At 37.5% G+C, this 24,434-nt stretch overlaps 1 protein-coding gene across 3 annotated transcripts; it reads left to right on the plus strand.

The window, feature by feature from the left end:
* The first annotated feature begins 396 nt into the window (after positions 1-396).
* Positions 397-23,655, plus strand: TMEM168 (transmembrane protein 168). Of its 3 annotated transcripts, none has more exons than XM_021545249.3 (5): positions 397-461; positions 2,710-3,975; positions 12,570-12,712; positions 15,111-15,385; positions 19,597-23,655. In XM_021545249.3, the coding sequence occupies exons 2-5, from the start codon at positions 2,782-2,784 to the stop codon at positions 20,142-20,144; spliced, it is 2,160 nt and encodes a 719-aa protein (XP_021400924.1). In that variant the 5' UTR covers positions 397-461; positions 2,710-2,781; the 3' UTR covers positions 20,145-23,655. The 3 variants fall into 3 exon arrangements, with proteins under 3 accessions (XP_021400924.1, XP_021400926.1, XP_021400925.1); XM_021545251.3 differs by lacking the exon at positions 397-461 and adding an exon at positions 507-629; XM_021545250.3 differs by lacking the exon at positions 397-461 and adding an exon at positions 705-770.
* The last annotated feature ends 779 nt before the right edge of the window (positions 23,656-24,434 follow it).

Below are 24,434 nucleotides of genomic sequence, written 5' to 3' on the forward strand. Positions count from 1 at the left end.
TTAAAGGAAAACCTCTTTGCTTGTGGGTTCTTTTTATTTCTTGGGCTTTTGTTTGTTCCTTTGGGGGGTTCATTTAGTTTTGTTTGTTGTTTTTAACCCGTGTGATTTTAGGCCTTTGGGCCAGTTTTATTTGATATTTGGAGAAGTGTAATAATTTGGAGGATGTCTGAGGTTCTTTTGCGTCTGAATAATTGAGTCAGGAACGACAGAGGGGGCAAGCTTAGATGTTCAGGCTGCCCTAGTGCTTCTTGGCTAGGGGCAGAAGGTGCTGGTTACGATGGAGGATTACAGGAACTAAGGCTTTGTCTCCGCAGCCGCCCAGCCCACCTGCAGTTCAGAATGCCTGCGCAGCACTGCCATCCAAACTCCTCGTTTTGTCTCTCTGGGCCGGGGCGTGGGGTTACCATGATCCAGAACCTCCGCGCTATCTGCTCACCTGCCTGCGAGAGCCAGTTCAAAGTGTGCGTTTCCAACCACGCGTGCGGAGAAACGCACTCCGAGGCCGAGGGAGCGCACGGATCGCAGGAGGGGGAGGGCTCGGTCTGCCTTGCAGTCCCGATTTAAACACAGTTTTCCGGCTTCCATGCCTCAGCACCAGTGTTTATGGGCTTGGTTCGGGCGCTTGCTTGGTTGGTTGGGCTTTTTCACGATTCTATCGGGCCGCGCCGTGGCGGCGGCGTTTGAGCCTCGGCGCGGCCCGTAGCGGGAAGCGGCGGGCCGGAGATGGCGGCGGGCGGCGCGGGGGGCGGGAAGGCTGCGGCGGCCGGGAGGTGAGAGCGGGCCGGGCCGAGCCGAGCCGAGCCGAGCCGAGCCGAGCCGGGCGGGCGGGCGCGGGGCTGCCGGCACAGATGGCGGCGCGGGAGGCTGCCCAGGGACCCCTCGCACCGTGCCGGCGCTGACCTTCCCTGGCCGGGCCGGCCCGCAGCTGCAGCCGGGAGCGCGCCCTTCACCGGGGGGTTACGTCTGGTTGGTTAATGTGTTAGCTAAAGACTTCTTGTTTTAAAAAAAACTCCTACAGAATTGCTTTAAAAAGAAAAAAAAGTGCTAAACTGCAAGAATAAAGGTGAAGGGAAGTGGATTCACTATTTTAGACAGATCTCGCCTGGCCTTAACTACTGAACCAGCTTTGGGGTTTGGTTGTGTTCTCAACTTTCTTAGAGGGTTAGGGTTAAAACTACATTGAGAGCAGTATTTCTTTACATAGAGGAAAGCTATTAAATAGTTTGGTCTCTAAATGTTAATGAGGCTCCATGTTTTCCTTGAAATTATATTTGCAGAAGTTGACAAATACTTAAAAGTGGGTGTCCACGTTCTTTTTGCAATCTAAAAGTGATTTGCTGAGATCTGTAAGTCGTGTCCAACCTGAAAACCTTAAGGCCATTCGTTTAAAACAAACACAGGAGCGCTGCCCACCCCCCAGGAGTTTGAACAGTCCTTGGGTAACAAAGTACTGACATAAAATACTAGCAAATAGCTATGTTTTAGAGAACAAATCAGTTATTGATATTTCTCTTTAAAATTGAATTGCTATTTTTATTTGGTAATAGCTGTGTGATGGGCTACATTAATCAATAAAATGCATCTTTTCCTCTTCACAAAAAGTTGACCATGTATTTTGGTTTAAAAATGCTAATATTTACTAGTGTGGTTTTGGAGTACACATTTTTGCTCATTGGCTAGCAGGTGGGGTCAGGAAGAAGAGATTTGCATTCACAGACTGAGCTGTCATTTTGCAAATCCTTTTTCACTAATTGTACCGAAGCAGATTTTGTGTCTTTCAGTAGGAACAGACATGTTTCCCCATTTGTTCACTCACCCCAGCTTTTCTCTATCATGCCAGTCACTCTTCAGAAGTCTCTGTAAGATGGGCAATTAGTTAATTACTTCAAAAATTATAGAGGCTGTGTATAAGTCTTTCTGTTTGTTGGAAACTCTGCCCATAACATTACAAAATGCCCCTTAAAAATACTACTGGATGTTTGTAACTATACTAAAAAGAAAATCACATCAGTTAAATGGATCTGAGTCAGAGGTGCTTGTGTTCTAAACGTAATATTTATCCTGATCAGCTTGTTTGTTTTCTTGTTTCTGGAGGAGAGGGGAAACTGTCTTGAAGGGGTGCAAATGAAGGCTTTGATTTTACATTAGGAGAACTCTCTGAAAATCATGACAAATCAGTTGTTATATCTGTGTGTCCAGTCTCCTTTTATGAAATGGAGATAATAATATCTTTTTTACTGTGGGTTAAGCTCATTAACTGAGTGGGAAGATCTTTTTGTAAAACATATACTTATCTGACTGCTAAAAGCAGTCTTGCAAAGCATGCTGAAAAGATTTAATAGAAATTGAGAACTTACCAAATGTAATGGTGAAATAAAATAGTGTTTTAAAGTAATTATACAATGTTCTAGAAGTAAGTGGCTGTCATAGAAGGGGTTTGGATATCCATAAATATCTAATACAGATGCCTAATCAATGAGTTTTGTGTAGAACTGCCAAGGCTAGGATTGTGTTCCTCTCATTCAGGTTACAAAATAAGGTTTATGCAGAACCCATTCTGTATTGGTTTTCACAATTAATTGGGCTTTTTAATATGCTTTTTTACTCTAGTTATTAAACTTCTTTTGTGAGATGGGATGGGTCATATTTATGCTCTATATGTTTATAAGGAATTTTTTGCCACTAAAACTTCTCTTAATTCTCTTCCAGGACTTCAAGGATTCTGGACCAGTGTCACTGAAATGATATTACAGAAGGCAGCAATTGCATCGTGTTCGTTGGATGAAACCTGAATATTCACTGTCAGTCAAGTGGGTGAAGCCCCTAACTGCAGTTTACATGTGTAGGTCACTGCGGTACTGTGTTAGTCACTGTCTCTATGCAGCAATGACAAGGCTAGAAGAGGCAAACAGAGAAGTGAACATGCACTCTTCAGTCAGATACCTTGGCTATCTTGCTCGAATCAACCTACTGGTTGCCATTTGCATGGGCCTTTATGTCAGGTGGGAAAAAACTGCAGATGCACTTATTTTGGTAATATTTATTCTGGGGCTCTTTGTTCTTGGAATTGCCAGCATACTGTACTACTATTTCTCAATGGAAACAGCAAGTTTGAGTCTCTCCAATCTTTGGTTTGGCTTTTTGCTTGGCCTTCTCTGTTTTCTCAATAATTCTGCCTTCAAAATGGATGTGAAAGAAGAAGCTACAAAATATTTGCTTCTCTCTGCCATTGTTTTAAGGATATTATGTGCTTTAGTTGAGAGGATTTGTGGTTGTGTCCATCATCGACCAACTCTGCTGACAACAGTTGAATTTTTGGAGCTAGTTGGATTTGCAATTGCCAGCACAACTATGCTGGTAGAAAAATCTGTGAGTATTATTCTGTTGGTCTTGGCTTTGGCCATGCTGATTATTGACTTACGGATGAAGTCTTTTTTGGCAATCCCAAATTTGGCAATTTTTGGAGCCATTACATCCCTGCTCTTTTTTCCATCGCTGCAGATCCCCACAAACCCTTTTGCCTTGGCCTGTTTCTTCAGCTGCCTCATTTCAGATCCCCTTCTCGACGTTTACTTCAGTGGACTTTCAGTTACAGAGCGATGGAAGCCCTACCTGTACCGTGGTAAAATTTGCAGGCGGCTTTCTGTCATCTCAGTTGGAGTCATTGAACTAATCTTTTTCATTCTTGCAGCCTTTAAACTACGTGATTTGGACCTCTGGTATTTTGTGATTCCTGGTTTTTCTATTTTTGGAATTTTCTGGATGATCTGTCATGTGATTTTTTTTATAACTCTTTGGGGATTTCACACAAAGCTAAATGACTGCCACAAAGTGTACTATACTCACCGAGCAGAAAACAACAGCCTGGACAGAGTCATGGCATCCAAAGGAATGCGTCACTTCTGTTTGATCTCAGAACAGCTGGTATTTTTCAGCCTTGTTGCGACTGCTGTTTTGGGAGCAGTCTCTTGGCAGGTAAATAATAATCTCTTTATCTTGATCTCCTCTTGACAATAATCCTGAGAATTGCTGGGTCCATAAAATTCCAAAAATTTCCTGGTGTGCTGTGGGTTAGCAATTCAAAGTTATAATGCGTGGTTTCATTGTCACGGGCTTTGCCCTTAACACTGAGCTGCCTGGTCTGTGACCTGTTAAAGCAAGTGCAATTTACCAGCTTCCTTATGTTGGCAGCATGGGAACAGGTAAGTGCTTCTAGGGCAAAAGAGATGAGCAAAGTATTTTACATTTACCTATGTGGGAAATTGTTTTGCTTTTGAATTCATTGTGCCATAAAGTTTGTTTTCAAAATAAATTACTGTGTTAAACCCTAGTAATGCTCACTAAATCTAGGGCTTTTGTTGTGGACTATTTTAATTAGATTGAAATGTATTAAATAATGTAATTTTCAGTAATTTAGCTTTGCTTTTAATTGATTTACATGGAATCAGAGATCAGCTGATAAACTGATAAATCATTGTTTTAACATGAGCTTTAAGTGTCTCACTTTCAAATCTGGTTATGCACCCCAGGATATGATATCTGAAAGACCATTCGTTAAAATCACACAGTGTCCTTTAACTTTTCTTTCCATTTATGAGTTAAGGATGTTGTCTTTTCTATAGCAGAAAGCATACATTTCTTTCAAGGTGTTTGTTCAGTGCCCAAGTTAAGACACATGGTGCGTTGTCATATTTGCAGCATTCAGAGTCTCTTTTCTCTTTCAAGTTGATATAAAACACAATAACAATTAATTTTGTGTCCATTCACCTCTTTGATAAACTACAAACACATATTAATGTATAGAAAATATCCTTTTACAGAATCTCATATATACAGAAACATCTTTGTACTGTTTCCAGAATAATTTCCTGCCCACTCCTGTGGAAATTCTAATCCTGCAGATTTTCTCAGATTAAATAACTTTGTGGATGAATGGTATTAAAGAAATTAGTGGAAGATTAACAGTTACTTTGTAACTATGTTGGGCTTGGTTTGGTTTAGTTTGGGGTTTTGTTTCGGTTTTTTTTTTGCATGAAGAGCATGAGAGGTTAACAGACTAGCCTCTAAGCAACACTGGATAGTTTTGCTTTTTTTTTTTTTTTTGGAAGATTATCAGCACTCAGTTGTGTTTGGACTTGAAGAAAGGACAGAAGGAAACAGAACTAAAAAAGTAGAGATAATAAACAATCCTGATCATAAACAATCTGTTCTATGCAAAAGTTGAAGGGAATCAAGTTGGCAAGAAGCAGGTTGGAGCCAGGTAGGTAGGAATAATTCCTCATGTGGTGCTGAGCTTTGGGACTTTGTATCATGTGTGGTGCCCCATGATTGAAGAGCTTTAGGGCTGTGCACCATGTGTGGTGTCCCATGATTGAAGAGGCACAGGAGGAAGCTGGACAAAATTCACTGGGGTCTGTGTACTATCTGAAAAACACGTGTAGCTCAGGAAGTTCTTGAGTTCTAGTGGTTAAAGTTTTTTCTGTCCTTACATCTTTCCTAGGCATCTATTTGGCCTCTTTGGAGACCAGACATTTTTTGGATGGGCCTTTGGTGCAGATTAATGCAGCCATTCATATATTCTTATATTAAGGAAATTTTTTTTATATTTACATTTTTAACATACTTTTCCTTAGAGTTTCTTAGGAATGCCAAGTATTCCTTGGTCTCCAGTTCCTGAAAATGTGTTTGCTCTTCTAAAGCTTATTTAGAATATTTTTTGCAAATACAAGATTTAAGGCTTTTCAGTCTTTACAACATTAGTTTGGGATTTCTGTAGTTATTTCAGTATGTGTGAATTATACTTCAAATCTGTTGAATGTTATTTGGGAGATTTTTTGTTTATACCTTTCTTTTGTTTATACCTTTCTTTACTACTGAAAGCTTGTTTAATGATAGTGCATTTGATAAGAGAGGTGGCTTGAAATCACTTTGTGGTCTGCCATTTGACCTCCTATGAATAGAATTGCTAAAAATCTGAGCCTTGGAAAGGTGCTTCCCAGCACTCAGCTATAAATAATTAGCAATAGTTTATAAAAAATCCCAGTTGTAGCCATAAATCGAGTGGTGGAAAGGCGGGGGGGGGGGGGGTGTTCCCTTCATAGGAAATGTTTTGTGGGCACACTATATATATCCTGTTAACATTTCTAATAACTGTAATATCTGTGCTTCATATGAATCTCATGTGTATGAAAAGTCAAGATCTAAAGCACCAGTTGTCTGTTAATTGCTATCTAGAAGTATCCTGTTTTATTAAAATTGCCAGAAAAATACCAAATCTCCTTTTGTGGAAAGGGTTTTAAAGTGAGATGAATTAACTTGCTGTAGCAGGGACAGTGGTTTTCTTACTGATGCAGAGATGTTGAGGCTAAAAGTCCTGTCAGTCAGGGACCTTTCTTTAAGGGGAACATAGCCTTTGTAATAAGACAAGGGTTTGAAGTCTCTGTTTATGGTACTTGCGTATGCGCTTGGGGAGAACTGTAAAAGTAATGTGTTAAAGCTGGGTGCATTAAAAAATGGAGTAAGAGCTCTTTCTTCAGTGGGGCATGTTTCACCTGGGGCATGGTCTGTTTCTGAGAATAATCCTTATTATACCTGCAGAGGAAAGATATCTTGTCTTGTTGGTAAAAATTTAGTGACACTTTCTTTGCAGAATCTGCAGGAAATGTTCAGCACCTGCATTTACATTTGTGTGATTTCAGTCAGATCAATAGAGTCTTTAGTGTCAGCTTATTTCAGCAATTAATCATGTGCCTGGTCGTAATTAGGCCCTTGAATTGGACAAGATCCAGCAGAAGTCATGCAAATGACTCAGATATTACTTCTTCAAGAATCCAATAAAATGATGAAAAATTTACAGATGAAGAGCTTGTAATTTTCAGACAAAGATCTTTCTTCAAAAGAAATATTTGAGGCACTCTTTTTTTCAAAAACTTACAAATTTTGTTAAGTGCTCTATGCCAAGGTAACTACAGGTTTTCTGAATTACCGGCCAAAGAGAATTATTATCCCTGGAAGGGTTGTATTTAGTATTACCAAGAGAAAAATTGACTATGTTAGAACTGGTAAAGTAATGGAATGAAGTACATTATTCAGTACATTATTCTTGGTTTTAGCGAATTTTATGGGTTAGTAAAATAATAGTATTCCTTACATGCTTGAGTACGCATACTTAAATAGACAGTACCATTTAACTTGAATTATTTATAGGAGACAAAATAAGTTTACTGTATGTATGAGAACTTTACTGTAAGTATGAGTACTTTACTGTTTGGGGGAGAGCTAATGATTTTGTAGTTTTTATTCTGGTGGGGTTGCCTGTATAAATAGCAGCATCTATATTTACTTAGCCATACTTATATTAACATCACAGGTTAAATAACTTGAATGCAAATCATATCCAGTCTTTCTCCTTCTCTTTACCCCTACTTTTCTCCCTGGCTTTTATTTTTAATCCAGTCTTCCTTAGGCTTTGCTTGTTTGGAGCCATTTTTTGTTGTTTCTTTTCCCCAACCCCCCCACCTTCCCCCCAAGAGTCCCTGCTGCATCCTCTGGCCTCTTTCCATATTTTCTCAAATATCCATGCCACTCCTGCCTTTTTTCATTTGTCTGTCTGGTCATGTTTAGTTCCCCCCTTTCTTTTCATCAGTGACAGTTTTTCCTCTTCTTGCTGATTTGCCTTTGATACCTGTGCTTTGCTGTTATACTTTTCTGTTGAGTTTCTTTTCTAATAACTTTATTCCTTCTTTTCCTACTGTTCCACCATCTCTTAAGCTGCATCCTAAGTCCCCATTGCTCATTGCTTAGCATTTGTTCTCAAACTCACCCTCTGTCGTGTGCCTTTTGCTGCCTGTCTTCCTCTCTTTGGTGTGTGCTCAGCCCTCCTTAGCTCTCTACCTGTCCAGTCCTGTCCCAGGGGCTACCTCAGGTTGCCTGCTGAAATCCACAGCAGCAGCACACCTTGCTGTCACCACCACTTCAAGAGCTCCTCAGTCCTGAAGGGGATTTCTGGTGACAACAGAAAGTATTCATTGTTAGTCTAAAGATCTATTATGTGTTTAGCTTGCTGTCAAAATTTCATTAGTTTCATGATTCACATTTTTATATTTAAAAACATCAGAGTTTTTATCATGCTTTTGAACTGATAACTTCTTGTGGTTTTGCTGGAACAGATGCGTGTAGATAAAAGCACAGGCTTTCCCATGGCTACAACAGGAGTCAGGGATGGGAAACACAGCACATTAAATCTATCTACCAGTGATTATGACAACTGTTTTGTGCAAAATCTTTCCTAGATTTTCCTACTGCTGTTCTAGTAGTCAGAAGTAAATGATTATTTATTGATCTTCATAGACGGTCTATTCAGTAACTTGTTATGAGACTGTTTCCTCTGGTATCTGATATAGCTTTGATGTAGCTGATTTGTAGCTTTACAAATTTTTCTTTAAGCTTTTTTCTACCTGTAATATACATATCTTGTCCTCATGTGAAATAAGTTATTCATTGAAAATTTGTAGATTAGTTAGCATGTTACCCTTTTTCTCCTGAGCCTTCTCTGTCATAGAGGGTGTTCTTCTATTATACTCCTTTTGTTAGGGGAGATTTGTGTATCTTTGTGTGTCTGTGTATAAAAGCAGGTAAATATGCAGTTTGGATAACAGAAAGCAGGACTGTATTTTTGCTTGGAAATGCACAAAGACATCTCTGTAAGCTTTCTCAGTTATTGGTCTGTTAGATATAATCCCAGGCACCCTGCTATGTGAGCAGTGGGTTGGACCAGACGATTTCCTGAGTCTCCTTCCAACCCCAAACATTCGGTGATCCTGTGACCATCTTAGTTGACATACGTATAGTATTTCATTTCTGTTTTAAACAGAAGGGCTCTTCTATAGGCTTCCAGTTTAAACTAACATTTTATGCACTTTGGGGTTTTTTCTTCAGTCACACATCCATTATTAAATACAGTTCCAGAGTTACTCTACTTCAAACAGTGGTTATTCTTTGGGATGAAAGTTGTTCTATCCATGAGTATAAAATGACATCTTGGCTGTAAAATACCTCTAAATTCTTCTGGTGTTCTAACTGTTGCACTTAACAAAAAACAGTGCTCAAAAAAAGAGAAAGTGGAAAGATAGTCTACTAGTGAAATCTCACCACTCTTTTATAGTCTGTCATTTCAGTCATCAGAGGTAAGAAGTAGATTTTTTTCTTTTACCTTTTCTGTGTCATTTGAAATGAGACTTAATTGTTAATTCATTTAGAACAAGAGAGACAAAGGCAAAAAAAAAAAAAAAAAACAACCAAAGATTACAAGATAAAATAATTTCTCATGGTTTTTTTCAGTAGGTTTGCCTAGATGGTCCCTGTCTTGTGCTTGCTTTTTGAGCAGTCTGCAGTCAGTGGGCACTTGGAGTTCAGGGACGTGCTGCAGGCTCGCATTGCTAGCACAGTCAAAAACAATGAAAATGGGTTGAACACGTGAAATAACAAAATCCCTTTCTGGCTCTGCCTGTGCATCCATGGCCATCTGCTCCATTAACGACCAGTCATCAAATCTTTGGGATTTAATAAAGCACTGACAGTTTCCATCTGGAATTTTAGCTGTTTATCTTGAGGGAGGAACCTATCTTCAGTTTTACTGCAATAACTAAATCAGATATTTTTTGCTATTTGAAGTTCTTATTCTTTAGGTATTTTAAAATGCTACCAGTCACTTTTTTGCAGTGCTGGATTATGATATTTTATTATCCTCCTATAGATTTGTTCTAATCAGCATTTGGCATTTTTACATTTGTGACATATTTCTTCTAAATCAAAACTGTTGAAAAAGTGCTGACAGCAAGTGCCAGCATCTTTACATTAGATGGATGTCTACAAATGTAAAATATCCAACTTTTTCCTATTCCATAGCATAAGATGGCCACTAAAAGACAACACAGCTGAAACCTTAGATGGAGCTTGGTTGATTCATAACACTATAGAGCTTATTTCCCATTCCTGTTGTAATATTTGGTACAAACTCAAAGCAGGATACAGAGCAAGATGGATCACCAAGATGATCCTTAGCATTTCTGTGTGAGATCCTTACAAGCACTTGGGAATTTTCTTTGCCAGTATCATTATATTAGTACAAGCATTTTCAATAATTAAATGTAAATATTCTTTAGGAGTTAAATTCAGTGAGTCTTCGTGATAATTTCAATTTGTGTTGTGGCAGAATGCTGTGGGTTTAATTAGTTGCATGTGTTTAGGGGATTGGGGAAGTGCAGAGAGTATTTAGAACAAGATGGCATTGTTGTAATAAGACTACAATAAAATTCATATAAAGTAATGTAATACTTTATTAATTATTTAATAGTTATTATTTAATTATATCGTTTATAATAATTTAATAGTTATTATTTAATAATTGTTTAATAATTATTTTGGATGTTATTGCTCTAGTTTTTACAGGCAAATGTATTTTTTATTTTGTAATATGTTCACTGTGATCAAAACACTAATGCAATATAGGAGTAGTTTGCTCTAGCAAAGTCCAAGAAAATATATTTATATGTGGTGTAAAAGCTGAACTTGTCACAAAAATATTTCCCCTTTTTTTTTTGTAACTTAAAACACATTACCTTTCTGGAATCTATAGTTGGAAAACTAAGTCTCTAAGTCTTGAAATTAATGTAGCTAGAAAACTCCACTTTTTTATCAAAGTCTTATACTTCATAAGGTTTCTACAGGAAAAAAGTCTAACCAGGGCCTTGTAAGTTTTTGTTGCTGCCACTCTGAGTCATTTTCAGAATGCATTGGGGAAACAGAGCAACAAAAAGGAGTACTTGCTGCTGATATATTTGAAACAGAAATTGTATTTCTTTAGTTAAAGGATTTCTTTTCTCCATATTAACAACAAAACAAATTAAGGTGGTATCATACTAGTTACAGTGCTTTAAGCTTTCCTGTTTTCCGGAGATTTCAGGTAATTAATACTGGGAGTCAATAAATAATGCTGTCAGTTAGTTATTGTTTAATATCAGATTCTGGTATTTATTTGGGATTAGAAGTTTTGCTGTTACCATTTCAAGGACACATAAGTCCATCAGAAGTAGGATATGACACTTCTTAAAACTAGGACAGGTAGCAAACTTCTTTCTTAGCACACTAGATGAGTAAAGCTTTCTTTCAGGATAAGTAATTGTGTTTAAAACCTGGATATAGTTGAGTTAGTGCCATGTGGCAACAAGATCTGGGTTGGTTTAGGTGTCATTTTTTTCAGTATAATATACTTTCCAAATTATTAATAGTGTTGCCTTTGTATTGAGTTGAACTACCAGTGCCCATCAAGTCAGTGAGTCTTACACAGTAAGGCAATATCAAGATTTAAAAAAATAAACAACATTAATATTGTAGATTTGTACAAGAGAACAAAACATAGATGGGGTCAGAAACAATATGATTCTTCTCAATACAAATTTCTAGCTATGAATTTACTTCCTTTGCAGCCTTCCTTTACTTCCTATAGCAAAAAAAAAAAAAAAAAAGTACCATGGACATTAAAGTTCTTCTTTAACTGTGTATTATAATACTGTTTTTATCTTTTCTAAGCATTTAATACCTCATTAAACCCATTCACATCATGCTTAAATAACTAAAATGAATCTTTATCTGTTCTGCCTCTCAGAGACATCTGGCATTGCAGAAATCCATTTTTATTTTGCTAGTACTATTGACTGAGATGGAACTGTTGACATTTTTTTTTTGTTTTTTACAGAAATCAGCTGTGTACTAGTGAGTGTAGTATTTTCCAAAACTGCTTTTTCCCTATGAAGCAGGAAAGCTTAATATGGGGTTAGCTCTGTGAATGCTATGAAGTTCTATAGAGGATGTTCCTTTATTCATCTGGTATTTGTGTTACTGACAAATAATTGTCTTTTTAATTGAAGTAATGTCCACAAGTTTTCTCAGAATTCATCTCTTGTGTGATACATAGTATTCCACAAGGTAAATGTATATTTTTAAAGATCATAGAATGGTTAAGGTTGGAAAAGACCTCTACGATTATTACATCCAGCCATTAACCCAGCATTGTCAAGTCCACCACTAAACCACCTCCCAGGGTGTCACATGTACAGGTTTTTTAAATACCTCCAGGGGTGGATGCAATACAGTGTGCTGTCATCTGATGCTATATACATAATATCTGTTCTGTACCTCACTGATTAAGTCCTAACCCTGCAGATGCTTACAGATCATCTTATTTTGTGCACACAATTAGTTTTGTGGCATTTGATTTTTTTGCCTCAATTGGTAAAACTAAGATATGATCACAATTTTTACAGCTAAGTTCTATGCTGTGAGTGTTTTCAAAAGAGTGTTACAAAAGAGTGTTTTCAGAAGAGTGATCCTTGCTTACCAGCCACCTTCTCCTCAAACTTTTCATTTGTTTTTACAGTAATTCACCATGTAATGCATGGAAAAATAAATATACGTTACCAGTAATACTTTGCATGTTTCAGGACCCAATTATGTGGGATCAAACAAAGGAATTTTCATACAATGCCTAAATCTCTTAATTTTCTTTTTAGCCAACCAATGGGATCTTCATGAGTGCATTTCTGATTGTTCTGCCTTTGGAGTCCATGGCTCATGGGCTTTTCCATGAACTGGGAAACTGCTTGGGAGGAACATGTGTCGGGTATGCTGTTGTGATTCCCACCAACTTTTGCAGGTATAGTTCCTGTCCATTTTAGTTTCACAGTGTGTAAATGTATTGTTTGTTCATGGAGACAATACAATGCTGTTGCTTAGATTTTTCAACAATTAAATACAGATTGAAATTATAGGCAGATTTTCTATTTCTCCTTTTTCTCACCCTGGAATGAGGAACTCCACATTTCTGTCTAGGTAATTTGCTTTTAGAAAGCTGATGAATACAGACCAGCTGTGCTTAGGCAGGTATCACAGTTCCTATCTCACACAAGGGAGGATTGGGGCATTTCACTGAAACCAGATATCTTACATGAGAGGATTTAATAAACCAAACAGATCAGTTCAAAATCATTTTGAATTCAGTTAAATGATGTAGTGTCTACAGTTAAAGTTCATTAAAATTAGATTTGCAAATGGACTACATGTCATGTATTGGTGTTGAGAATTTGAAGCTGGTTTTTGTTCCAACATAAATGTTACCATATGAGAAATGCATTATTTGTAAGGGGATTGTACTATTATTATTTGCCCATTTGTGTGTTTTTCTTAGAAGCTTTAAACTTGTAAATGGTGCTTTTGCCATAAAATTAAAATCAGTGTGTGCACATTTTTTTGTAAATGATAAACAAGAGCTATATAAATCATCTCTTCAAGTCACAAGAGAAATAGAATAGTAAGTTGAAATGAGAGGCTTCAAATTAGAACTGCCCAATATATGAAAACTTCACAGCTTCAGTGTGTGTAATGGATTTAGTGGCTAAGGAAGGATTTAACATCAAAGAAACCAAAGATAGTATGCTGATCTAAGATAACTGTATCTTAAATATTGTAAAGAACAAATTTTCTGAGCTTCTGATTTACAGTCTTTTAGCTGTGCACCCTTAAAAAATACTTTTCAATTATTGTTACAGATTTGAAAAACAGATTTTCAAAATTTACATTACAAAAAAATAAATTTATTTTGTTTCTATGGTAACAATTTAATTCTTTCCTTGTATTATATTATTTTGGCACAGGCAGTTCCCTCTAATTTTGAGCAAATGAGATACTCTTGAGCAACTGTTTAGGACCTGACAGAACTAAACTTCCTTAATAACAAAGCTTGACTGTTGCAGTGATGGACACAGTCTTCACTTGCTGATACCAACACTAATGATTAGCTATTCAATGTAGCTATACCAGTGGAATATGAATTTTCATAAAAGCCCTAGACAGCTGAAAAGGTGAAAAATTTAGTTAGCTAGACCAGTAAGGAGACTAGATAGCTTTATACACTGACTTGTAAACAAAATACATGAAGAATACATACTTATATCCATATATAGGGAAAAAAAAAACCATAATGTCATGTTTTGTATTAGTAGAGTAAGACTTGTCTCCATATTTTCACTCACAAAACCTCTCCATGTCTGTAACTGAGCACAAATTAGGCCAATTTGGCCCAGCTGTCAGTCATGTTCTTCATCATTACCCTTATTACATCAGCTGAAGAGTGATGAATGCTTTTCTCTTTCTGAAAATATATTCTGAAGAGCATTTCCCTAACTGGGTGTCTTGCAAGACCAAATTTCCTATTATTATGATTAATGAATAGCTGTGTACACCTAAAATAAAAAGTGTATTTTTATTTGGTGGTTTAGATACTGTATATATTTGGGTTTATTTATTATATATTTATCTATATTTTTTATAAAATATAGATAACAATACAAATAAAATTCATTTTGGAACCCAGGGACTCCTTTTTATTTTTCTTATATATGCATAGTCATGTCTGTGTAGACATAAATACACATACATGGTTTGTTCCAGGTCTAGTTTGTAACTTTCTTAAAACTTTGATTTTCTAAGTTGTGAATACTGTTATCTGAAACACATTTCTTATGCTGAAAGAACAGCATCTGAACAACACAAATAAGAAAGAATTACTGTATTTGTGTGAGTTCCATGTTTCAGAGTATCTGAGCAAAGTGTGTATGTGGACTTCTCTTTCGTCTGTTATAGGAAACTAGTTTGCATTATGGTTTGTGCAGATTAGCACTCATATTCTCTGTGCTTCTTTCCAGCTGTTAATGAAAAAGTGCCTATGTGAAGGCAGTGCTCCTCAGTGGGACTTCATGAAATTGTTGGAGCCTCCCTTCTTCCTGTCACAGCTTCCTTCTCTCTGTCTGTCTCTTAGTTGCAGGAGTAGCGTAGGGCTGAATAAGGACTATGTTTGGAATTGAAGTGTGACAGAAGGGAGATAGTGGCCCCTCACTCAAATACAGTAATTTGAGTAAAGTAAATTTGAATTTAGAACAGTGCTACTTCATAGCAGACAAAATATGCACAGGGGAAAAAAATCACCAGCTACTAGAAGTCCACTAAGCATTAAATAATTATCAGCCATAATCATTAGCTCTTTTCCTTCTCTTTAGTCCTGATGGCCAACCAACTCTTCTTCCACCTGACCATGTCCAAGAGTTAAATCTGAGGTCTACTGGCATGCTTAATGCCATCCAAAGATTTTTTGCTTATCACATGATTGAGACATATGGTTGTGACTACTCTACAAGTGGGCTGACCTTTGATACCCTTCACTCCAAGATCAAGTCTTTTCTTGAACTTCGGACTGCAGATGGACCCAGACATGATACCTACATTCTGTATTACAGTGGTCACTCACATGGCACTGGTGAATGGGCACTTGCAGGTAAGTAATCTGGGGATTTTCTTTTGTTGATTGTTTTAGCTACTGATAACCTCTTCGAGTAAATTCATTAATTCTGTAGGAAATCATACTATATTGCAAAACTTTGAATGTACTTACTTACTATATTGTTGATGACAAAGAACCATCAGTCTTTGGAAAACAGTTTTATACAACTTCCTAGCAGGGAGGGAAGAAAGGAAAAGATAGTAGTATTATCAAGCATGACTGTTAAGAGATTCAGAGGCTACAAGAAATTGAGAAAATAAGCCAGGTTGCAATCTGACTACCTCTGCTGGTGGAGAGAATGGAGAAAGGCAGAAGCCCCTTTGGTATGCAGGTAAGTTATTGTTAAGAGGTAGCTCATTCCTTGCATTGTATGATAGTCAGGTATGTTACTTCATGAACTTTATGTCATTTTAGTATTTACTGACTTTGATAAAAATCCTTTTACAGCTAACTAGTCTTCCACTTATTCTCAAAATTGTCTTATTTTGTTGACTCCAAATGTATTCTTTCAAGTTTAAATGCAGTTTCATATTCCCCTGATTTTCCTCACACATGACTTTTGTATTCAACAAGTTAACTTTAAAGATTGCTTTTTTGCCTGCATGGAATTAAAAGTGGAAATTACACACTCCTGCTCTAAAGACAGATTTTTCCCTGTATTTTGAGTTATAGTTGTTCACTGTCATGAACAAGCATAATCTTTTTTCATTCCTTGGACATGACGGAGGGAATTACAGTGTTCTGTGACACTGTGTCAGTTAGACTGTCATGAAGACCTGCAATTATGTCTTTAAGATGTGCTTTTTTTTTTTTAAAGAATCAGTAATAGAAACAGGAGGCAGATACACAATTCACACTACAAAATCGGGTCTTCAAACATATAACAAACCTTGTATCATAAAAACAGGTATGATTTGCTGACATTATGGACTTTGGGAATGATTGTGGGCATAGTGTAGCCTCAAGATTGTAAACCTCTATTTAAAGGGCCAGTTTAATGCCTTCTCATATTGCACAAACTTGATCATTTCTCCCTCTCTTGGCCCATTTGTTTGGTAAACTTAATGAAGTTGTCAAATCATTGCAAGGTTTAGCCCTGCTCTGCTGCAGTAGGGAGCTGAGGTCACTGTGTTCAGAACAGGAATCTCGTAGAAAATACATTGAAAATTTGTAACTTTTTTCTTCCTGGAATAGAATAAATTCTCTTGGATAGCACTTTGCCTGTGAGCTCCGGGCTCTTTGTCAGCAGTGTCTCTCCAAGTGCATGTACCCTTCAGTAGGGCATGCCCTTCAATGTATGGGTAAATGTTCAGGCACAGGTCAGTTTCCATCTGGAGGCTCTATACCGGTTTTGGTGCAGCTCCATCCTTCATCCTTTAGACATGCTGAAGAGCAGTGTGTATTTTCTCTCAAGGGCTTTAGCTGTATCAGAGATTTTAAAAAGCCACAGCTTTTACTGTGACCTTAGTGCAAGTGGTGAGCTACAGTGTATGTAGGGTGGCCAAATTACTTATCTGAGAAGAGGCTGGTTTGTCCATAAAAGCAGCTGCCACCCTGTGCAATTGCTGAGTGTGTCTACACCTTGTGTGGAGCAGACTATCAGCAAAACTCCACCTCCCACCTGTGCTCCAGCCAGCAGCATAGATAAAGTCAGCTTTCCTGCATGTGTAGAGCCAAACGTTGCTGCAAAAATTTGACAGCTTCCTCCCCAGTCCTGGCTTACTACATCTAGCCACCCTGTAGTGTGTCTGTGGAGCTCAGGTCTCTCTGTAGTGTGCCGGTAGCTGTAACCTAAATTAATGTCTAGCTTTTAGGAGAAAGGCCAAGGTAACTGTTAAAACTTTAAGTGCTGAAAGATACAGTGTGTAAATGAGGTGGAGTTCAACTTCCTTACAAAGTTCCTTTTCAGTTCTCTGTCCAAACATACCTTCAGCTTCTACACGGATACGTGTATAGTCACATAAAGGAGAACAGGCAACTGTTATAGGTCTTGCATGCTTTCTTTGTGATTAATTTTAGTTAAATGGTGTAGTGTAACGTGATCCTCCTTCCAGATATCACTGCTCCTGCATGTAACTTGAAAGTATGAACTGACAGTATAAAGGCTGTAATTGTGCCCCTTGTATTGGACACTGGCATTTTGTGACAGTTGGAACCTTGGCTATCAGTTCCAGTAATGTGTACTATCCTCTGACCTGTAAAGGGGATGAAAAGAGATGACAACAATGAAAAAAAAAAACATTCATCTGATTAAAAAAGTAGTTTCCCACTGCTGGCTTATGCCATGGTACATCACAGTAGTAGCAGTTGTAGTCTTTGCTTTGTAATGACATATTCAGTAAAGAGGCTTACTGAATTAATTAATTCAATAGTGATGTTTCTCTGTTGTTGGAAGCTGAGATATAGCACAGTGGTGTATAAAAGAAACTGTTAACTAGTCATGCATGAAGTATGAGCAGTCAAATGACCTGGGTCATGTTGTCTGAGTGAAGACAAAGGCATGAGCTGGGCTAATAAAGCTTTGTCTCTATCCCTCAAACTGTTGACGTACTAGTTATCCTGCTAAACCTGCCAGAGAGCTGGAGGTGGCCAGACACCTGCATTTCTTACACAGCTTGGTGACTAAACCTTGTGCTGGGTGATAAGTTCATGTGCTTAAGGTCCACAGGTTTGGAAGCCAAGCGTGTGTTTGCTTGTATCTGTGTGAAGTATGAGATGGTTTTCTTTGGGTGAGTCCATCCAATGCTGTTTTGAAATCATCTGCACTCCTACATAGCTACACTTTAATAAAGTTTATTTATAGGCCTTTAAAATGTGAACAAATAAAGAAATTTTAAGATAATTCACACAGAAGATGTACCTAGAGAAGGAAAACTACTTCTATGTAAGTTTCTGCTGTAAATAACTACAGCAATTTGAGGATCATGTACCAAGACAAGTCCTTACTTTAGGTTTGTATCCCAGAGATTTTCTTTGGTACTAAATTTTCCAGGTTTTCATTTTCTTGGAGAAATGTGCAGCTCTGTAATTTTGCTTTTACTTTGACTAGAATAGCATGCACAATGCTTTAATTCTGAGATATTAATTTGAAGCACTTTTTTGTCACCGCTTACAGATACAACTGTAAGTGCTGAAATATGCAGCTAACATTTAAAAACACTGCTTAATTATATTGCTTAATGAAAAATCACTCTGGAATTAAAAATGTGTTATTTTAAATTCCTTTCTTCCTCATTTTTTTAAGTTGACATTTTGAAACTTAATTGTTTTTGTTATAAACCTGTATCATAGCTTCAACTAGCCAGAGCTGAGGCATACCAGTTCTTTACTTTAGTATCACTGGGGAGACAATGGAGAGTTATTCACTTGTTTGCAAGATGTTGTCATTAAGTACCTGAGTAAGTATTCTGCCTTTCCAAGTTACATAGATCCTGCAGCATCTAGTACACTTAAGCAGAAGGACTTCCTACTATAGATAACATTTCAGTTTTAATTACAATACCCTCTTTCAAAGTGCTGTTGGAACAGGAGCTGAGACAGAACATGAGAAGTTGGACACTAGTTGCAAGGGTCTTTTGACCTGACAAGAAAAAAATACTGTGGAAAAATTCCAATGAGATTTTTGTTTCATTGAGTTGTAAATCAATACCAGTTTGCTTGAAGCTCTGAAAACAGCTGTCTCTATAGAGAGAATCTCTTCATTCCCACTGTTTGAAAATGTATTTTCTTCTAAGTTCATCTCTTAGAGGAGCCTTTTTTAATATTTATAAAAACATATTTAAAAAGAGTTCTATTCCTGTTCCTAAAATTATTCAGATTTAATAATTAAAATATTTAATAATTTAATTTAATAATAAAAAATAAATTTTATTTCAAATTTTTTCCCTGTTAATCTGTATTTTCCAGATTGCATCAATTGACTCTAATTTCTTTCACTCTGTATAGGAATTCCTTTATTTGTTATTGTTGGTAGGTTTTCTTTCTAATCAAGGGTAAGTTAATGGCTTCATCTGCCACAGTAAGTCTGTTAATACCTCTGTGGAGATATGCAATATTTACAGACAGAAAGGATGAATTGAAAACATCTGTTATATCTGTCCAAATTGTTAAAGTAAGGGATTCTTAGAACCAGTCAAAACAGTTAAAGTTCTGCAGAAGTTTCTGTTTCTTCATCCTGATATTAAATCTTTTTGTCCTTGTGGCAGGGGGTGATGCTTTACGACTTGACACACTGTTGGAGTGGTGGAGAGAAAAGAACGGCACCTTTTGTTCTCGACTGATCATTGTTTTAGACTGTGAGAACTCTCAGCCTTGGGTTAAAGAAGTAAGAAAAGTAAATGACCAGTATGTTGCTGTGCAAGGAGCAGAAATGGCCAGAGTTGTAGACATCGAGGAAGCAGACCCTCCACAGCTTGGTGACTTCACCAGACAATGGGTTGAGTACAACTGTAACCCTGACAGCAGCATCAGCTGGTCTGAAAAGGGCCGCACGGTGAAAGCGGTGTATGGCGTGTCAAAGCACTGGAGCGACTACACTTTGCATTTGCCAACGGGAAGTGATGTTGCCAAACACTGGATGATGTACTTCCCACACATTACCTATCCATTAGTACATTTGGCAAACTGGTTTTGTGGTCTCAATCTGTTCTGGGTCTGTAAATCGTGCTTTAGGTGCTTAAAAAGATTGAAAATGAGCTGGTTTCTTCCCACAGTGCTGGATACAGGACAGGGCTTCAAACTTGTCAAATCCTAATCAGCAACCAAAGAGCAAATGAAGTGAGAGCTTTGTGAACTTCCTCACTTACCATACTTAAAACTTTTTCTGTGACTATTTTTCTCTGAAAAAGTCTGCTCTACTCACTTTATTCAGCTTTTGGAGCAGCTACAGTATATGCAACAGTAAGAAACTGCAATCTTAAACAGAAGAGGTGAGAACTATGATATTTTGAATTTTGTAACCTATACATACATAAGAGACTTATTTAATATGACCATGCATTTTGGAGACAGGTCCCATGTTGATATGTCTTATTTAAGGCAGCCTTTGTTTAGAGACACCAGTTTGATGGACAAGAGCTCCTGTGACTGTTACACTATGCTGATCTGTCATTTATGTTCACTGTACAGTTTAAATACAGGAAAGGAGCCAAGCTAATACTCCAGTCAATTTACATGCGCTTGAAATTATGTGGTGGGGTCACTGAGCCAAAAAAACCCAGAATATATAGCTACTGTATGTAAGTAACTACCAAAAAGCTTTAGTTTTATTTGCTTTTACATCTTGTGCCCTGCCTCAGTTCTCTACTGCCATCGGTGGAAATTTGCCATGGAAAACAAGGAAATCAGACAACCCTCTAATGCTCTGATACTTCTCAGATGGTGTGTTCTGAAGTGAGTTTGAAAAATATTCAGTGTTACTTTCAGCATTAGATATCTTAACTGGTGATCTTTGAGCATACATTCCCAGAAGTTAATTTATATATGTAATAAAAAGTGCAGTGAGCATTTTTCCGTCACCTGTTATGTGATTCTGAATTTTCCAGGCTCTTAGTAGTTTCTGTTTTGAAAAGCTACTCTGAAGAAAACAAAGCAAAACAAAACACAAGGAATTTAACAAAGAAAATAATCCTTAGATAAAAAATAGGAATACAAGTGTTGCGTTGCTTCCATGTTATCTGAAGTCCTTGGTGCACCTAAGATCTTGTATCTGTGAAGTTCTGAGTACAGAGCTGGACCAGTGAGTTCATTATCTATTAAAACCACAAGCAAAGTTTGTTTGAATGGTTTATTCCCTTAGGAGAAGAGGGAATCTTCAGTATTCCTTAAGTCTTTTCTCCCAGCCACAGGGTCCTGTTTTAATCCTTCCAGAGCTGGATGGAACTCTAGAAATCCTTTCCTTCAGTCATAAAAGCTGCATAGCTTTTTTTTATGCCATTTTCTCAAGTTCAGAAAATTAGAGGTGAAACAAGCAAGTGGCTAAACACAGTACAATTTGTGGTGATTTGTTTGCATATATGTGTTCAATTCAGTAGACATACAGGTTACTTTTTTCTGTTTCCATCAGTATTTTAATAAAGTGTTAGAGAGTAGTCGGTATTTGTCTGAAATATAACTTTTTATTTAAATACATGCAAATAGTATGTAGCGCTTTAAGTCTTTGCCATCATGGCTTTTTCTAATGCCATTTGAGCTTTTTAGCCAGCCAAGTTAGAGAATCTGCTAACACTGATACCCATCAGTAGCTCTTGAAATAAATAATGAGTCAAAGCAACAGCCAAAGCAATTTGTACCCACCAGTTTCAAAATGGTGATTTTCTCAGATCTATAGGTGGCAGCCACTAATTTTCTTCATTAGTATGTATTACACAATGTTGTTTAGCAAGGCACCACCTCCCACACCACTTTCCCTTTCTCTGTCCCCTTCCATAATGTGAGAAGGGGATTAAGAAATAAGAGATAAATTATATCCTATGAAGACTTAATGCCTTTGGGTCTTCTGTGAGTAAATGCTGTGATTGCAGCTCTACCAGGGAATCAAGAGGTGGCTGTTGTCAATAACGACAGAGGGTTCTCACACCACCTGACTTCAGATATCCAACTTAAGGTGCTAATATGGGAGCCAGAGGTAGGAGTCATCCCATTTAAATGCAGATGTTCAAAAACCAGATACCCGAATCTATGCTAGTGACATGAAGTGCTCCACTGCTCATTAGCAAGGAGAAGTAAATATTTCCAGAGGAAGACTGGTATGGTCTCTGTTCTAGGATGACTTTTCCTGTGATTGAGGGCATTACTTTTTTGTTTTGTTTTGTTTTGCTTCCCTGTGCCAAAGGTCAAGCGGACAAATCCCTTATGTCTCTTTAATAACCTTAGAGCACCTGTTAGCTGTCCTCTGGAGCCTGAGCTGGGTACTTAAGCTCCTTGTTCAAGCATATAAACTGGTTACTTGAAGTTGGGTTGAGCGAGGATCCATCAGGTTGTAGAAAAGCAGTACTGCCTTCTGCAGAAGGCACTGTCTTCCATTCCTGGTCATCAGCTCTTGAGTATAGATCATAAAGACTTCTTTACTTTCGGTTTGTAAAATCAACATCACTTCCCTTTCAGTAAGAGTTCACCTGATTGCATCCTAAACTGTTACAGCTTGAGTCTTAGAAATTTTTAATAAAGTCTCCATAAACACCTGATAGTAACCCTCTGAAGATCTGAAGTCAAGAATTTAGTCCTTTCTGTTCTGGAAAAGCTTTAAATATCAACCATAACACTTGCCACTAATTACAATTGACAGATCTTAATGGGTAAATTTCTACCTGCTACTGTTTTATTTTTATGGAAATCATCTGTATCTTTCTTTTTGTTCATGCAAGGGAACAAGAAAAGTGTGTGATTCCTGACTTCTCCTGAATCTGTGAGAAGGAATCGTCTATGTAGTGCAGTGATGGACTTGGCTCTGGGCAGAATAAATGCAACAGTTTGTCCTGCTGTTCTGCCTCTGGAAATTAAATGGTTTCCAGCTTACTTGCCAAAGTTAGATTTTTTCCTAGGATAGATGGGGTGTTATTCAGCTGTTTGCTGAAAGGCAGCTAAAGAACTGAAAAAGAGATCAAAAATACTATTTGCAAAGCTAATCATGTGTTTGCAGATTTGTTTCTGTTTTCTCAATTATAGACCTCTGGTTTTCTGAATTTGAAGTAGTTCTAACATGAGCTAAGGTGTTCCTACTTCTAATTTCGTTACTGCAAAGGCACGGTGAAAATGCTAACTTTAAAAGAAATGTTTACAGCTGTTCAAATTATGAGGCCTTTTTGGACAACAAGACTGTCATGTGTTTCAAAACACTATCAAACCAGGGCTATGGATGATGAGGAATTCAACTTCATCAGTTCTTCACTTCTGCACTGACTTCTATCAAGGCATCCTACAGTGACCCACATTCCCAGGTGGAGTTATTCTCCAGCTCCTGGTGCTTATGCCTCTCCACAGGTCTCTGCCCAGCCTCGGGCATGTGCCTGAGGGACAAACACTGAGAGCTCCTGTAATCCAAGTGAGGAGTTATCCTTCTGCTATTCCTGTATAAAAGACAGGGCCTGAAGGAAATTTAAATCTAATTCCAAAGAATGTTGCATATGATATCAGTTCCGTACATGTTTAGTGCTAACGTGTACAAATTTCTGGGTAGAGAGAAACGTTTTTGCAAGGTTTGTCTCTGTACTGTATATTCAGACATTTTGCTATGAAGTTTGCTATAAACTTGTGTCACAGCATGATTTTATGTTGACTTTGTTTCATTTACCTCCTGCATAGTACCTGCCTTGCTGAAACATGCAAATGCACTGAGTCTTACAAGTAAGTCTTTTAAAGGGCTTCAAATTGCATATTCACAGTAGTATTTTTCTCCAAACAAGTATGGGGGGGGGGGGGGGGGGGGGGGGGGGGAAGCCATTATTCTTCATTTTTGCACTACTAGAGTTATGTATTTGCAGCTCCTTATGCTTTGTATGCCTTGTTGTTGTTGTCCAATCTTCAGTTCAAGTTTTTCCCAAAATAATTTTGTATATTTTGTAAAAGCATTGTTAATGCTTTGCTAGCAGTAAAGCACCTCTGTTGCCAGCAGTAGACAATGAAATTGGGTTTTCTTGTTTATAAATACCTTTTGTGGGAGGATTTTTACTGAATATACGGTTTTCAGATATGTAAATAGATTTTTAGAGTGTATTTGTGATACTACTTAAATATATTTTGCTGTTTTGGATGCTAATTTCCATTTCATCTTTCAGTTTATGTCTTGATCACTTTCCAGGTTTCTGTGCTTCCTCTTGAATTACATAGGGGTTTGCTATACAGCTTGCTTCACAGGAGGTTTTTTATAACTAGAAATTGCAACAGAGTTTACGGAAAATAGAGTATTTTGAAAACACTCTAAGGAATATTTTTAGTTTAATAATTTAATAGAAATGAGAAATGCTAGCTTAAATTATTAATGCCTTTCACCTTGTCTTTTTTATCACTTATTCAACAAACTTGTAAAAATTCTGTTTATACTTCA

This window comes from Lonchura striata, chromosome 5 (assembly GCF_046129695.1).
Source record: "Lonchura striata isolate bLonStr1 chromosome 5, bLonStr1.mat, whole genome shotgun sequence".
NCBI classification, from domain to species: Eukaryota; Metazoa; Chordata; class Aves; order Passeriformes; family Estrildidae; genus Lonchura; species Lonchura striata.

What these genes read in the sequence shown, in the direction of transcription:
- TMEM168 (XM_021545249.3), top strand. Translation starts at nt 2,782, where the DNA reads ATGAAACCTGAATATTCACTGTCAGTCAAGTGGGTGAAGCCCCTAACT. An exon ending in TGGGAGCAGTCTCTTGGCAG is followed by an intron (nt 3,976 to 12,569) that starts GTAAATAATAAT and finishes TTTTCTTTTTAG; the next exon opens with CCAACCAATGGGATCTTCAT. An exon ending in TGGTGAATGGGCACTTGCAG is followed by an intron (nt 15,386 to 19,596) that starts GTAAGTAATCTG and finishes TCCTTGTGGCAG; the next exon opens with GGGGTGATGCTTTACGACTT.